Source organism: Podarcis muralis, chromosome 4 (assembly GCF_964188315.1).
Source record: "Podarcis muralis chromosome 4, rPodMur119.hap1.1, whole genome shotgun sequence".
NCBI classification, from domain to species: domain Eukaryota; kingdom Metazoa; phylum Chordata; class Lepidosauria; order Squamata; family Lacertidae; genus Podarcis; species Podarcis muralis.
This window is the reverse complement of record NC_135658.1, coordinates 55,776,127-55,793,513: the sequence shown is the minus strand read 5'-3', so window position 1 is coordinate 55,793,513 and position 17,387 is coordinate 55,776,127. Positions and strand designations below refer to the sequence as shown.

Genomic DNA, 17,387 nt, shown 5'->3' with positions numbered 1-17,387 from the left:
AGGCCATGACCCACTAGTGTGTCACAACCCACCAGCTGAACACATTCTGTGAGGGGTATAGTTTGGCCCAGATACCATTCTGAGGGACTAAATCCTGTGGCTCTTTTCATTCTGTACTTTGAGTGTAGACAGTGCATAATGCAGCTGAGAATGGCTGTGTCCTGTCACAGTTCCCAGCAAAGAATATGGAGATGGGAAGCCCCCCTTCCATGTAGTTTTCAGAGAAACATGGTGATGTAAAATGTGTACATTCTCAGCATAGGAGCCAACGTCAAGGGGCTATGGTCCCTTTGGCCCCCCATAAAATACTTGAGGGGGCCACCCCCCAAGTTGATGAGCATTGCCATTCGAATGGGCCATGTGCTATGTAATGTGATCAGTTGTGTGGGGTGGGTTTTCCTCCCCCCCCCAAAAAAAAATGTTTTATTCAAGTTGGCCCCCCTGGATCTCAGTCAACACATGTGAAAAAGAGGGCTGGATCAGAACAACCAACTCAGGTGAGTTTCTCCATTTTCAAAGTTGCTGGCCTGCTGCTATTGCTTCACATGGCATACACCTTTGTGTTGTAAAAGAAAGAAAAGATGGAACCCACTGCCAGTCACAACACCAGCTGCAGCCATTACTACCTCCCCACATTCAAAAGTCATTTGATATTAATCCCCACTATCACAAGTCCCCACAGTCTCCCCTACTCACCTTTGTGGTAGAAGGAGGTTCAGACAGACACTCCCAGCTGAATCATTATCATTTGCTTCAGAAAAGTAATGTGTTGACTATAAAAATAATTCACCTATATTTGTTTGAAATATGTGTACCACCGCATGTTCAAGTATATGAAAATGGACTGGATAGCTATCTTTAAAGAGAGAAAGTGAGATTACCAGTGTCTCTGTTTACTTAATACTTAGCTCTAATGCTGGCCTCAGTGCAATTCGTAGGACCATTGAAATCACTAGGTAAACATATTTAGTCGGCCCTTCCTGTAATTATAGTGACCTAAACCGTGCACCAAAGCATTCATCCTATTGTTATATGGAGGGAAGCTGCTCTAGGTTACACTTTGCAGAAAGAAACACAGAGTAGTCATTTTATTGTCACGTCAGAGGTGCTGTTACAATCCCCAGTCAGAAATGCATAGGACATAAGGCATGGGTAGGCAGACTAAGGCCAATCGCCTTCTAAATCTGGCCTGAGGACGGTCCGGGAATCTGTGTGTTTTTACATGAGTAGAATGTGTCCTTTTATTTAAAATGCATCTCTGGGTTATTTGTGGGGCATAGGAATTCATTCATTCCCCCCCCCAAAAAAATATACCATAGTCTGGCCCCCAACAAGGTCTGAGGGACAGTGGACCGGCCCTCTGCTGAAAATGTTTGCTGACCTTTGACATAAGGCTACACAGTGGCTTGTGTCAATGCAGCCACACCAGCATCTTGTGACTGACAGACGCTGGGAATGCATGACACCATCCCTTTTCTGCTGCCTTTCATTACATGATCCCACCCGAAAAGGAAAGGTTACAGTTAAATATCAAGCATATAAGGTTGTGCTGATATAATTTTTTTTTATTGGCTCACCTTTGATATCTGCCAAGTAATCTGTGAGTCTGCATTTAAATGCAGGAGAAATTCAGTAAATGGCAAGCATTATAGGACAGCTTTCTATTAACTTGATATGCCCCACTTTTCACATTGAATGGCTTCTGACTGCTGTTATGGCAATATAACTGTCAAAGTCAATAATTCTAGAAATAAACCATCTCCATAGCTCTATTTTCAAACTAGTTCCCATTTCTCTATATTGATCTGTTGTACATGTAGAATATTGGAATAATTTTATTGTATTATATTATATTGAATGTAGCAGTATATTGTCTAAATATTGCGACATTGTGACAGTTGTGACATTGCAATCCATTTGTTGCAACCCACCTTGACTGGTGTGTCTATCAAATAAATAAATATTTTTCCTTGCATCTATTTGTAATTATGAAGTAATATTCCGGATATCGATCTGATTTAGATAAATATTTATGCCTTTGGAAAGAGATCCAGACATTTTTTTTAAAATGTTAAAGCAGTCGTATTTTTAAGTATCACAACATCATTGCATTTCTATAACTTTTTAGACCGGAAGTTGTGTGATTGACTTATTATTGGGAGCTGGGAATAATGGTTTGTCATTAAGTGGAATAGGTGGTGCTCATTTGGCTGGAGGCACATTGCTGCCAAGCTGGTGAATGTGCTAAGGCAAAGAACTCCAAAAGCAGAAGGAGGGGTGTGGATCAGCCGTAGAGCACATGTTCTATATGCACAAGAGAGCCACTGACCATGTAAACAGTACAGAATCAGATGGTCCAACTTGGTCTAATGCAGCTCCTACATCTGTTTGGGTGATCTATTATACCACCAAACTTATATCAGTTAACAGCAAAGACCTTTCCCAAAGAATCTTGCAAATTTTAGTTTAGTGAAGGGACTGAGAGTTCTTGAGCATCTCTGTGTCACCCCAAACTATGTTTTCCAGGAAGAGGGTATGACTGCTCCAACCGGTTTAAGTCCACAGTGCAGATAACCTTGAGGTGTTATGGCCTTGGATATATAGAGCTTATGTAACAAGTATATGAGGGGGAAAGCTTATCTAGGCTTGCAGATGTCAACAGGGCATTGAGAGGAAATCACTAGTGGTTAGTGTGTTGTCACAGTGCAGACTGGGATGGGAAAAGATGAAGCAAAACCCAGATTGATTCCAGTTGTCCTGCACTATGTTCCACCAGCATACTGAAACTATTGGTGTGCCCTCTGGAGAGCAACTGTGTTGATATTATGTTGTTTCTTAGGAACACATTGATCCTTGGATTCTCTGAGAATAAATTAAATACTTTTGGTGTATCCATCTTCTTCTCTAGACAGTGACATATCCCTCAGATCTACACAGAGCCCCCTCCCTCTACATTCCCTTCAACACCACCCAGCTCACTATGGCATTCTGCACATTCACCTCATTAAGGGAAAATATTGTCCATTGTCACATATGGCGGGCATCTGGATACACCAAACGAGGTAAGGTGAACTGAGAGTTTATGCTCTCATTCCTCAGCAAAAATAAGTTGATAACATAAGGTGCTGTGTTTATGTCTCCGAGCTTTAAGTGAAGAGGAAAATAGGCATCTGGGCTGTTTTTAATTTGTAGCACTGGGCTTGCTGGATTAACATAACAAGACAGATCAAGGCTGACAAGTTAAAGCAACTTCATCCTAACATTTTATTTGAACATCAAGGGAAATGGTGAGTTGCAGAAGAATTGAGATTGGAGATAAACATACAGATGAAGTCACGCAACAAGCATACTTGTTTCAATACCCGCCGATGGACTTTTAAATAGTGGGAATTTCTGTACATGCATCTAGATTTATTTATTTTTTCATTTCCTGACAGACCAGGAAGTGGTGATGGTGGGAACTGTGAGGTAGAGACTAAGATTTGGACCCGTCCTTTTTCTTCTGGAATTTCCTGAACTGAGACTGTATCGCCACTGCAGCTTTCTCTGTCTCTGGTGCATCCATGTCTATATCAAAGTCCTCTGGAACTTTCTTTTGCTCATCTGTGCCGAAACAAAAAACAAATAAAGGTCACCACAACTTGACACACATTTCAGACAGAAGAAACAGGAGGTGTAGAAGAAGAACCAGATGCGGAAGAAGAGCGCGTTTTACTTAGTTAGTGAGATTTATTTTGTTTTTAAATGAGAAGTGTTCTTAGGAAAATCTCCGATTTTCATTGTATAATCTTCCTGCACAATTCAATCTAATGGCAAATTAACTGATAAGACATTCAGGTATTCCTCCTTAGGCACATTTTCAACTTCTTTGACACTTTAGTTATTTTTTTAAAAAAGCACATTAACCAAAATTTATCACATCAACCAAAACCCTCTACTAGTATATACTATATATTTCTGGTCTACATTCTCAGTATATGTTCCAATATCCTTAACGTGACTCCACTTATAAGTAATACGTGCAGTATAATCCTATGCATGTTTACTTAGAAGTAGTCCCAATGAGTTCAACTGATTTTACTCTTATGTAAAAGTGCATAGGATTGGCTTACAATTGTAATCCCTGACAATAGTTACATACAGTGGTACCTTGGGTTACAGACGCTTCAGGTTACAGACTCCACTAACCCAGAAATAGTACCCCGGGTTAAGAACTTTGCTTCAGGATAAGAACAGAAATTGTGCTCCAGCGGCGCAGCGGCAGTGGGAGGCCCCATTAGCTAAAGTAGTGCTTCAGGTTAAGAACGGACCTCCAGAATGAATCAAGTTCTTAACCCAAGGTACCACTGTACATGTGTATATGGTGATGGTAGTGGGAAGAGTTACACAATTCAGATTTACACAGCACACTCCCAGGTATTCTTTGGGACGGAATTCCACAAGCAAACATTTAGGGCAATAAAGCAACACTCTGGACATGTTACTGAAATTGCAGCATGTGTTTAATGGATGGATGCTGCTGTTGTGCAAAAAGCCCCTTGACCAGCATGAACACAGCAGCAAAGCTCATTTTTCCTCCAAACCTGTCTAAAGTAGACATTTCAAGGAGACACATTTAATCAGCTCTGGGGTTGACAATACAACCTTTCACAGCTTGTTGAATGGTTTTCCCCCATTCTTATGTACAGTGCCAAATAGTGCCAGTCTATTTGCTCAAAATGCTTCTAGGCTGCCATTAAGGGTAAAGAGATGCTTCTCAATGTAGTTTTCTAATAATCTAAAATATAATAAAATAAAATATTTAATAAAACATAAAGCCATAAAAATAACAAACATCCAACACACACACACACAACTACTAAAATGCATTACACAACTACAGCAAAGCCCATTCGCAGGAGAACAAAACAACTCCAGAGAAAACAGGCAGAACCTAAGTAGGTCTTTTAGACCTAAAATTCTGAATTGACAATGGTGGTTTCTATCTTTTGGGGCTGGCAGTGTGGGCGGCAGGGAGACCAACAATAGGTGGAGCCAGAGCCAATGACAGACACATTCTTTTTTTGTCCATATCCTCCTCCCTCCTGCCTTCTTCAAGGGCAACGCTAAACTGGCAGGCAGTGCCACCCCATGGAATGGCTGTAAGGAGAAATCAGACAGGTGGAAGTTGACTGAGGGCAAACTAAGGTGGGTGGGCCAATTTACTACTCACCCTAATGGACCAGCCTCCTCTCTCTCTCTGTGTGTGTGTGTGTGTGTGTGTGTGTGTGTGAGAGAGAGAGAGAGAGAGAGAGAGAGAGAGAGAGTATTTTCAGTTAGCATCTTCACTGCCGATTGATCTGCTCATTAAACTCTTAATTCTAGCTTGTGCTGTAATCCAAACTGTAACTTTCTCCCTACTCAGCCTCCAGACCAATCTAGCCATTTTACTGCCACAATTATTTCTCATATGTTTTGCTTGCCCAAATTTGACACACAAAAACTATTCTCTAAGGGCAAATAAAAACTATCTGATTCTGCCAAACTATATCCTGACACAAATTTTTATGTTTGCTCCTAAGGTCCAAGGAAATAAAGGTTTCATCATGCAGGTGAAAAGAAACCATTGTGCATGTCTGAGAAGGCAGTACCATAAAAAATGTATCTTCTTTAGGAAACAAACCTCTTATTTATTCATGCAATAATAACAACATATTTAGAGCTGCTGAAGCAAACTAAAATGTAGATCATAGCCAAATCAGTTGGCATCATTTCATCACCCCAGCACCCTATTTCAAATGATATAACTGTGGAAGTAAATGAGCTATTCGGTCTAGCTGCAGACCAAATATATTTGCTTTATAATGTGTTTCTGTACAGCACAATCAATAAAAAGGGGGTGGATGGATGGCGAGCAAACTCCTGAGATATGCAGTGTGAGTGTAATTACTCATGACCAAGCCTTCAGCTAATTTCTTGATTTACTCTTTAAGCTGGAGCTCAAATGAATGATGGCAATATTGGTAAATGAAAAGCATTCACCATTCCTCTCTAGAGTCATGAATACAAAATAATCTGTGCTTTTATGTGTGCCTGTGTTTAAGCGAGCTTTCCAAAGGTTTGTTTTAGAGAAACAAACATTGGAGGGATGAAATTACACTACTAGATCATTTGTCCTACTCAAATTTCAACTTACTATAACTGAAGGATAGAATTACAGTAACTGGTCTGGATTGGTTCAAAAACTTGTGTAAGACAATACAGTCCTTTGAGCAATAAAGATTATTTGCCATCTTTTGTCCCATACATTGTCCGACATGGCACTGACCATGTACACAAGGTGGAGCTCCTTTGGCTAGACAGATGTAAAATGCATGAGATTCATCATACATTGTGACTGATACCTTAGACTTGTACTTCAGCCATGATGTTTTTGTCTTCCTCATGTTCTTCACCAAAGTTCCAGTGCCAATTTTCATAGGCTGCTGCACATAGAATCCCTCTCCTCCATCTATAAATAAGCCTCTACAGGTGAATTTGGGATGTGATCTAGCCAGTCAAGCACTTGTCTTATGTCCCATTGATTTCAATGAGAGAAACTTGAGAACTTGATCTGCTGACTAGGACATATGCAAGAAGTGCTCAAGACTTTACGCTTTTAATTTGACTGAGCAGCTCTCCCACTGAAATCAACAGGACATTGTAGCCTGTGCTTGGGTCTGAGCCTGTAATTCTTTTTAAGAGACCTTTTCAGCCTCATAAATAGATAGTCAGATCTCCCAGTAGAGGAAAACACGTGTAGTTATTTGCATGAGCTCTTTGGAAACATAATAGGGAAAGGAATGTATTCCTTACATTGCTAAAGTGAACGGCTTACTTCTCTCATGATATTAATCACCAGGACATTTAGGAACCACATAGAAATCTTCAAGGAAATGCTCCAGTCAAGGAAATGATGAAATTCGATTGAGCATTCATTTATTTCTGTGGGCTCCATGCTTTCAAAACGTTTGTAACCTATGGCTGCAATCCTACATACACTTATGCATGAGTAAGTCCCACCAAACACTGCAGGCATGTGCAGGATTGCACATTTAGTGATGTAGCATCCATGTTACCCAGAGGGCTGCAAAGACTGCTAAGGTCCAATGTGACAATGGCCCTAGAAACTTGATCTACTCCCTAGGACTTGGGCCAGAAGACTCAGTAAATGTACCAGTTGGACTTTGCTCAAAGCTTTTAATGTGACCAAGCAATTTCCCTAAAGGAGTTGGTGACCAGAGCGTATTCATATTATCCATTAGCTTCAAGTAGAATGATTCGATATAACTACCAAAAAAGGGAAAGAATAGAACTTCCTTCTATTAAGCTGCAAATTACACCTTGATCAAGGAGACAACTGATGTTAGTCAATCTAAATCCCCTTTTGCTTGGCCTTACTTGGGCAGTGCTGTATTCTTATCTCATGTGCAGAATTAAATTTTGATAAATGTACAGTAGGACGGTTGCTCTGTTCTGAGATTTAGAATGTTATTTCAGTTCAACCCTTTGAAGTATCTGGCTAATCTTTTCTTCCCAGTTGTAATAATGAGAGAGCAGGGATTATATATATACACACACATACCAGTGAATAATATAAGCATAAAAATGAGAAATAAAAGTAGTCATGAAATCAATGTATAATATTACATTTTAAAACAGTCTACAGCCCAATAGAGGCATAATGATCCCCATCCCAAAACAATTGACATGGTGAAAAATGTTTAGCTTTTTAAATGCTAATTCAGAGCTGCTCAACCGGGAATTTATTGCTTCTCTGCAATGACATTAGAAATTTTAACATGGCCAGAATAATAGGCCTGCATCTTACCATTGCTGTATGTCATTATCACAGAGTCAGCATGAGTGTGAGAGAAAGAAAGAAAAACACTAACAGTCCAATTCCAATGTCCCTCCACTAAAATACAACTGCATGGGTTGAATTGAAAAGATCCTAGGATCTACACAAGGACATATTACATAAGGAACTAACACAGACTGGCATTTCGTTAAGACAGATGCCCTACGTTCAAGGAATTGAAAGCAAACACATCACTCAAGAAACTTAGAGGACTGGAGCACAGTATTTGCCTAAAGGAAAGTGTAAGCTGAAAGTCCCATTTGTACACAATTTGCAGGACAGAGGAGAGTTGCATGATGCTCTGGCTCCATCTTCAACAGATGATGATGACAATTTGAGAGGATTATTGTGTACCCAGGTAATTCAATTAGCTGCTAATGAAACACTTTGTATCTTCATATCTTATTTGACTGTAATCCCCTGTGGATGGCACCAGCCACAAGTGATATAATTTAACCCTCAATGAGATCTTTAAACAGGGGTAATTAAACATGTAATTATATATTATCTAGACAATTACCAGCAGAGAATGGCAGATATGCCATTTCTTTGGTTTTTCATTATACAGGGCCTTAAACGTTGAAGCCTGGCTTGATATCATAAGGAGACAGTCCATCAAGATCTGATCCTGCTAAAGACCTTTTGAAATGAATGGTCATAGTGTAGAAGTATAAGACTGGACTCTACAAAGCATTTACATGGGAACGAGCAAACAAACAAAACAAAACACAATATTATATTATATTGATGTTTTGTTTTGTCAAGGTAATGGACGATCCCTTGTGGACTCAGTTCAGTTAGCCGTATTTCCACAAAATGGTAGGTAGAGACAGCACAAAGTCACTATGTCACAGCACCAGCCTAAAATAATCAATAGCTGAGAAACAATTTCTCTGAAGTATAGTTGGTAGAAGACGGGCACTTTTCCAATACAGTTAGCATTTGTGCCAGCAGAACTGGCAAATGGTATGCTGAACTGAAGCAACCCAATGGTAAAACCTCAAGCAAATATAAGGAGCACAATTCACACACAAAAAGTTACAGCTAGCAAAATGCAAGCCCATTTTACCAATCTGTCAGGGAGCTAAGAAGTGGGATAAAAATGTTTCCGCTTCCAATGCATTGGCCTAACTTTGATGTGGCTTTGTGCTGCCATCATGTAGTCCAATCTGAGTGATCGGATGGCACTGTCAAATAATCAAATCTAGTTGGATGTGTGATGCCAAGGTAGTGTATTGCCATTGTGACCTATGACTGACTTACGAAAAAGGAGTTTTAAAAAAATCTGTCAAAGCTGAAGAGCAGGAAAAGATGGAAGCTAAAAACACCACACAAAAAGGGGTAAAGAAAGGATGGGGGTTGTGGCATTTTTCACCTCTCACAAATCCTCTTTCATTTAGAAAATACTTGTTAAATATTCACAACAGTTAACTTAAACAGTCATGTGTCATCACAGTCCATGTATTCAGAGTGCCAAAGGATACTGGAACTAGTCAGGTATGATTGGCTCATAATCTAAGTGAAAGTCCTTCAGCCTAATTAGAAATATATGTGCTCCTTTGACACGAATCTATAAATATTGCCTTTTTATTCTATCGAGAAGGAGAGGCAATCAGTAGATTAACAATGCTGAACAATTATGTTTTTATTTCCCTTGGAAATTGTTATTCTATGGACTCCTAGGAAAATGTATCTATGAAAAAGAAGAAGAAGAACCCTACTGGATAGTGTTGAATCCTGTTTCCAGAAGTGCATTTGAAGTTAGAGGTTCTATTTAACTGCAATGACTAATTGCTGGTATCCAGTATCCTTTTAAACCCACCTAACTAGTACCCATCCGCACAGCTTGTGGCAGCAAATTCTGTAATTACATTATGTGCTGCATGAAATAGTGTGTCTGTCCATTCTGAATCTATTGCCAATCAGTTCCATTGCTCTACCAATGATATAAATATTATGGAGGAGAGTGTTATGATCCGTCTGTAGCTCAGTGATGAGTGTAAGATAGAATAGGATCTCTGGGTGTTTGGAAGGAGATAAGCAAGGACTTATGAGTCCCATTTGTTAAACAATGGTAACACCATCCTCCACCCCTAATTCATACTGCCAAAGTAAGAAAGTTGGGAGGGGGGTAACCAGGAGTGGGGTTTTGCATGGAAAGACTGTGAGCTCTGCTTAGTTCTAGTGCTCAAAACAAATCCCTAGACTCAGAATTCTTTTGTTCTAAGCATATTTATTTTACAGCAGACTTCACTTGATGGATCTAAGGGTTGTGGGGCAGGGTTAGACACTGGAGGCCTCAAATCTGACGATCCCTGCTGTACAAGACATGGAAGCAAGGCTACTAAGACAGCAAGGGAAACTTGCGCTTGTAGCACTATGGACAGCTCCTAGTGAGCAACTTGTGCCAATCAAGATGAACTGAAGCCTTAAGAGCTTCTGCCTCCAGTCCACCCCTTCCAAGATCTGCCCTCTCGCTTGAAGATTTCAGGCAAGCACCCTGGCCTAAAACCAGGTGCTTCTCCTCCCTGTGACCACCTGCTTAGCACATCCCCAACAATGCTGGGCAAGAGCAATAGGGTGGGGTGCCCAGGCCAGGAGCCTAGTCCTGTTCCCCACCCAGCAGTGTGAAATATGCCATGGCCATGCCACTCTTTGTTTACTTTATCCACACCATAAATAATTTCACAACCTCTTTCATGTTCCTTGTTAGTCATCTTTTTTCTAAACTAAAAAGCTCCAAATGCTTCAGCCTTTCCTTTTATGGAAGGTACTAGAAACCCTCAATCATTTTGGCTGCCCTTTCCTGATCATGCTCTGCCGCATCATTTTTCCCTTTAGGTGGGACAGGCAGAATGTCACAAATTCTAGTCTTTCGCCAGCTTCAGTTGTTATCTATTTGACGCTAACATGCTGCCTTGGCTCTTTAAAATTACAAATGGCCTGAGACAGAAAAGCACAAGAATTGCCTCCTCTCCGCTACCACCAACACGAGAACCTCAGTCCAACTCAGAGGTTTCCTTCCCTGCCATCAGTGTCATGGAGGGTGGGTACCTGGAAGCTGCAAAACCCAGGATTTGATGTGGCTTCCAAAAAGAGGTTCACTACACCCCATTCCAGACACTTTTGGGTGGGCTGTGAATACATTTTTTTATTCTGGTGGGCTTTTCCAGAACTGTACCAATAATTCTTTATAAGATGTTGCTACTGGTTTCATCTGTTATTTTAGTCTTGTCTAGTTTTTCTCATTGGTTATGGGGAAAGTCTATTTTCAGTACTACATTGTCCATTTGTCTTATGTAGTTTTCAACTTCTGCAGTAAGCCATGAAGAAGTAGAAGGGCAGTATAGAAATGAATAAAGAACAGAAAAAAAGAACTGTGCACATTATTTCAACTGTGGCTGTGCCATCTAGACTTACATAAATGCATTGCTTCTCCCAAAAAAATCAGTTGCTTAGTTGAGCAATGGTAAGAATGTTAGATGAGCCTGAAGGATGAGGCCAATGGCCCATCTAGTCCAGCAACAACACTCTGCCCACCTGTGATTCCCAGCTTATGCCAAACGCCCCTCCTTAGTATCAACATCTCAAATAATTTGTTGTCAGCTGCCAACTTGGGTACCTGACAGCCCCCGATTATACTGTCAGATATAATTTCCTCCTTCTCCAGTTTTGGCTATATTTAAACAGGTCCTTAACACTTTTCTTGGCCTGTTTTGGTTACGTTGAATACCCAAGCCCTACGTTACTTTCACCTCATTCTCTAGAATTTTGTAAAGCCAAATAAAGGAAGAAATTAAATTAACATTGGCATCAAATTTACAAAGTGTGGTATGAATAGTCTTGCCCAGCCTATGTTGTTGAAAGAAGGGGGGAAATAGGAGCACACTTTAAATGCATTCTGTGGAGATTAATGTACACAGTGCTGTGTGGTGAACACATTTTATTTAATCTAAAAAAGCTTTTTAGTTAGTCATAAATCAACGTTGGCCAACATTTTAAAAGGTGCTTCTTATTGTGGATCAAATCCAAAGCCCATTAAAAGAAACAGAACATCCCTTATAAACTATGCTATTTAAGGAGCGATGCTGTAAAAGCTAGAGAACATATTAACAAGGATCATGTGGGAAGCTGCCTCCATGTGACAATTAACTTTCACTGTGGCCACAATGTTCAGAGCTGGTCATTGTGTCATTCTGGCACCAGGCACAGGCCCCATCTGCACGATGCATTCAAAGCCAAATCATCTCACTTTATAAAGAGCAAAAGCTTCCCCCCAGAGAATCATGGGAAGTGGAGTTTGTTAAGGGCACTGAGAGTTGTTAGGAGGTCCCTATTCCCCTCACAGAACTACAATTCCAGAGCACTCTGATGATTGTAGCTCTGGGGGAATAGGGGCCTCCTAAAAGCAGTCTCAACAAACTTCAGTTCCCAGGATTCCCTGGGCCTAAGCCATGGCTGTGTAAAGTGGTATAATATGGCATTAAATGTATAGTGGAGATGGGGCCACAAGCAGTCTACACACCACCCTCAGCCGCCTCCTGGGGCTGTGCGCTCTCTTTGCCAGGCATGGTGCAGTCTACACATTGTGACTGTGGCTGGAATGAGACATCATATGGAAACCCTGGGCAACCTGTGGGCAAATGGGCACATGTGGCCCTTGACCTCACTTCATGTAGGTGGCAAGGAGAGCAAAGGGGGGCAATGGAAAGAGAGAAATAGAAAGGGAGAGAGAAGGGGTGGTACACCTAATTTTTTGTGTCTATGTCCCCAACGCATCAGAGGCATGTGTTCCCTGGTGGGAATGCAGTGCCTGACAGAAAAAAATGTCCCCCCAGGATTGCTTTTGAGTGTGCCATCACTGTGTGAAGACTGAAATGTGTGCTCTGAGCATGTGCAATAGAGGTGTGATGGCTCAGACCTTAGCTTGTTGGGCTTATTTCTGCCCTTGTTTCTTGATACAATCGCCTCTGCAGCAGACTTGCAAATAGCCTCTCGCCTGGGGTGAGAAGACATTGCTTTCATTTCAGCAAGCACTCTCCCCCTGGCTCGCAACTTTTCCAAAATGAGAACATGGTCTGTTAAAAATTGCAAAAGGAAATTGAGCATGCTTAAGAGGGTTCTTAGGAGGTACATTTTCCTTGCAAGGCAAAGTCTACAGTTTTAAAAAAATTCCCAAATACAAGTTGTGCCTCATATTTGCTATAATTATGATAATGATAATAATGGAACCTATCTTACATCAGTGCTTTTAATGCCATGGTTACAGCTTTCAAATGAATGGGACAAATTATTGTTTCGTCCTTAAAAAAAAAAGATAGGCAGGATGTGTTTTTTTAAAAAAATATGTTTTTTTAATGGTATGTTGGGGTTTGCCATCAAGTGGCAGGCAAAGACTTCTGCTTCCCTGTTCTATTTTTTGGGGGGGCATCACTTTACCATAATATCTACTCCAGGGTAAATACCCAGTTGTTTTCCCCAACTAGCCTGTATCCTGATATATGGAAAATTATTAAGATCTGCCCTCCGAGGCATGTTGTTAATGTTACTGTTACTGAGATCCTTTCCCCTCCCACACACACCAGTTTTATGAGTAGGGGGTTGTGCTAAATTTGAAAATACTTGAGACTCTTCTCGCTACCACCATTATTGACTAAAAAGTTACATTTAAAGCATTGCTCACATGTTGTGATGAAAGCAATTGTTATTGTGAAACGTAATACAGTGGTACCTCTGGTTACATATGCTTCAGGTTACATACGCTTCAGGTTACAGACTCCGCTAACCCAGAAATAGTGCTTCAGGTTAAGAACTTTGCTTCAGGATAAGAACAGAAATCGTGCTCCGGCGGCGCGGCAGCAGCAGGAGGCCCCATTAGCTAAAGTGGTGCTTCAGGTTAAGAACAGTTTCAGGTTAAGTACGGACCTCCGGAACGAATTAAGTACTTGACCCGAGATACCACTGTACAGTATGTGGAACCATTGTTCTGAAAGCAGTGGATTGGCTACACAACATTGACATGCTTCTCTTTTATTCTCTTCTATATTTCTTACATTTCCACTTGGGGGTTGCCATGATAATCAAAATAAGGATTTCAATAAAGGGGAAAGTAAATTTAATTTACTTTTCCCCACATGGCAGCAGACAGCCCTCCCATAACTGCACACACAAATATTTATTGTGAAGCACAATGACAATTAATAAGCTCTCCGCAAGACCAGCACATGAATCAAAAAGGGCACCGTGTCCTTCTGAGCTGCTTGCTCATTAGTTAGAGAGAGTTGTTACACTGCTGGGCCAAAGCTAGAAGTCAATACTTGAGCTCTGTGGGATTTCTCTTGCCTGCCCTTTTTATCCGTATTTATTGAGTGAGCACTGATGGTATAGGATAATGTAATTTTCCAAGCCTTTTTAAGCAGCTGAGATTCATGAGCAAGGTCAGGCACCATACCAAAGGCTCCATGCAGCATTTTCTTCACATGAAATTTACAATATGTTCAGGCTGAATGAAACATTCTCCAGATTCAGTTTTCCTTTGGCTTGAAAATAGTGATTTAGAGGGGGGGCAATCCCAAATCCCCCATTCTGTGTTCTTCATGGTGATTGCTACTATCGACCGCCATGTTTTCACCTTTTGCTGGTGCTTAATTGCCTCTCCCTCACTCTTTCCCCTTTTTTGTTGTCGTTGCTTTGCTCAATTCCTCTCCACCTAATCAGGGCAATGTATTGGTAATAATCCTATGTAGCCAATCAGATTTAGTGTAATAATCCTATGTAGCCAATCAGATTTAGGTATTTGCTGAGTTCAGCAGGAGGAAATTAAGCCTATTCAGAGTGAGGACAATGCTTGCTATGCAAATGACATCAGTGACCCTCACTAATCAGGAATCATAAAGTAGCAAGGCAACTCTATTGACTCAGTTGCATAGTATCCAACTGCCCCGAAAATGCCAGGACTGTCACAAAAGCCTTTAAACCATCACAGCTTCTCACTTTGTCATGCAGAGTCCTGAGTTCCCTTTTTGTTGAGGTATGCTAACTGGAAATGGTTTCACATTGGGGGAAGAAGGGAAGGGAGAGTTGCTGACTGAGGCTGCCTGCTTTTCTTACCCCTCCCGCTTCTCCACCACCTCCTTTGCTGCCACTCCTGGGAGTCAGAGAAGGCAGGGTGTGGGGAAGAGGCCAGCAAGGGGAAGCAAGACAATGGGGATATCGCCAATGCCACCATCCCTGCCATGGGAGGCTGCAACTCTCCAGCCTGGTGGACCCCTAGCCACCCGGCTAGTCGACCATGCCAAACAAAAACAAGAAGGGGGTGAGCTAGGTCAGGCCTGAAGAGAATGTGGTGGCTGGAGGAGGCCCTGGGGGTGTGGGGATTGTTGCAACTGGGTGTAACTGGTGGGGTGCAGGCAGGCCTGTGGGGAGCTTAAGCCTGAGAGGTGGGGTGTGAAATAAACAGGCCTCAGGTGCAGGGGGGTTGGTCTTTCATCCCTCCGTAGGAGACAGGGATCTACTATGACCCCTGTCCTGCTGAGGCATCTGAATATAGACTGCATTTTTAATCAAGGCTTATATTGGCTTATATTTTGATCAGATACCTGTATTCTTAAAATGAGCTTAAAATATATTTTAAAATATCTGTATCTCTCATGCCAGGCAGCATCTCTCATGCCAGGCAGTGAGTGCATCGGCAGATGTGCTCATCTTAAAGAGGGCCCCTTTGGTTTATTGGTTTATTGCGGTCATAAAAAGGCTGAGAAGCAAGGTCACTGAACTTACAAATTACAGAATAATCAAGTTGCAAAAACACAATTAAGCTGGTAAATAGTAAGAGTATTGTGCCACAAATAGGACAAACGGCAAGAGCTAATGGAAACAGCAACTGGCTAGGGAAAGGGGGGCTTCTCTCTGAAGAAAGTGTTTTTAAGTTTTTTCTTACTGTGAACGTCTTTGCTTATAAAAAAAACTATATATGTTATGTATTAAATATATTGGCTTAAATGTAATTATGCAAAGGATTTAGAAATTTAGATTCTTATGTTAGATTCTTATTTCATAGAATCATAGAATCATAGAGTTGGAAGAGACTACAGACCCTGCCGGGCAGGAAGCACCATCGGAGCGCTCCTGACATATGGTGGCCGAGCCTCTGTTTAAAATGAGATTAAAAACCATCTGGTTTGTAGGGAATAGGGAAAGAGGGGCCAAAGGTTATCTGGTAATTAAGGTGCCTTGTAGAGGTTAATGGCTACTTGTTTGCCATTTATAAATAGAAGAAAATATAGCTCTCTGTCTCCCATAAAAGGTAATAGGAAATGGGTGTATCTTTTGTGATTGGATATAGCAGGCAGCCAATAGGAATTTCAACCAGGCTGATTGGACAGATGCAGCCACAGGAGGAGCAAAGGGGGCTGGATTAAGGGAATATAAGTGCTGGCCATAATGGCAGGAGGCCAGGCCAGAGCTTGGTAACCATATACCACTGTGCCTCTCATTTATTTGTCTGACAAATAAATTATTATTTTAATTTCTCTATTGCTGCGTTGAATATTTCATTCCAGCTAAGCGTTAACCACAAGCAGGGTGCTACATTTTATGGTGCCGTGACTCAGATAAGTGGTCTGCTGGAACGCAGCCCCTTCGCCCTATTGGACAGGGTACAAGAGAGAAGACAACTGATTGCCTACCCAGCGCGCATGGGAAAATTTTTTCCAGGGGAACGCAGCAGTCTCGTCTGTCTGATACCCTGCTCACTGGCGGCGACGGACCGGGGGGAAACGGAACCAACCAAGGGTAAGTGCACAAAGGGATTTTTGGCCCTCCAATTAATTGGGAGGAAGAGAAGTCTTGATCAAACTTCTGCGTCTCAGTAAGTGGGAACTGAGTACGCTAGGTGGTTGGGTATATCAGATGGTGGTCTGGTGGGGGGAAAGGGAAGAATGGGAGGTAGAGTGTGGTGAAGTATCTTGCGCATTGTATGTGTGAGAAAGTACAGAGCAATCTGTAGCTGACCTGAGTGTGGAGTGGGTAGTACTTCGGTTCCCAGTGAGGCGACTCCATCTGGGCAAGAAACCCCACGAAGCGTGTGTGTGAGTGACTGAGTGGATACTTCACAGGGCCATACAATGGGAGTTGGGGGTTCAAAGGGGGGAAATACACCTCTTGAATGTATGTTAAATAATTTTAAGAAAGCCTTCTCAGGGGCATATGGAGTCAAAATGACGCCAGAGCGCTTGAGAACGTTATGTGAATTAGAGTGGCCAAAACAAAATACTGGATGGCCATCTCAGGGAACTTTTGATATAAATTTAGTAAGCAAACTTTGGTCTAACATCACCAAAGAAACTGGAGGGTGCCCAGAACAATTTTCATATATAGATTCCTGGCTGAGCACATTAAATAAAAATCCTCCATGGATAAGGGAATGCAAAGTCCAACGATGCAAATTATTGGCTGTAAAAGCCGAAGCTAGGAAAGGAATCTTGCCAAATAAACTCAAACCCATTTT

At 41.5% G+C, this 17,387-nt stretch overlaps 1 protein-coding gene across 1 annotated transcript in view; it reads right to left on the bottom strand.

Moving 5' to 3' along the window:
* Positions 1 to 3,246: 3,246 nt before the first annotated feature.
* PCP4 (Purkinje cell protein 4) overlaps positions 3,247 to 17,387 on the bottom strand; it is a 56,525-nt gene continuing 42,384 nt past the window's right edge. Inside the window, exon 3 of the mRNA XM_028727230.2 lies at positions 3,247 to 3,603. Within this exon, the coding sequence (XP_028583063.1) occupies positions 3,476 to 3,603 (128 nt within the window). The 3' untranslated portion in view covers positions 3,247 to 3,475. The remainder of the gene's footprint in view (positions 3,604 to 17,387) is intronic.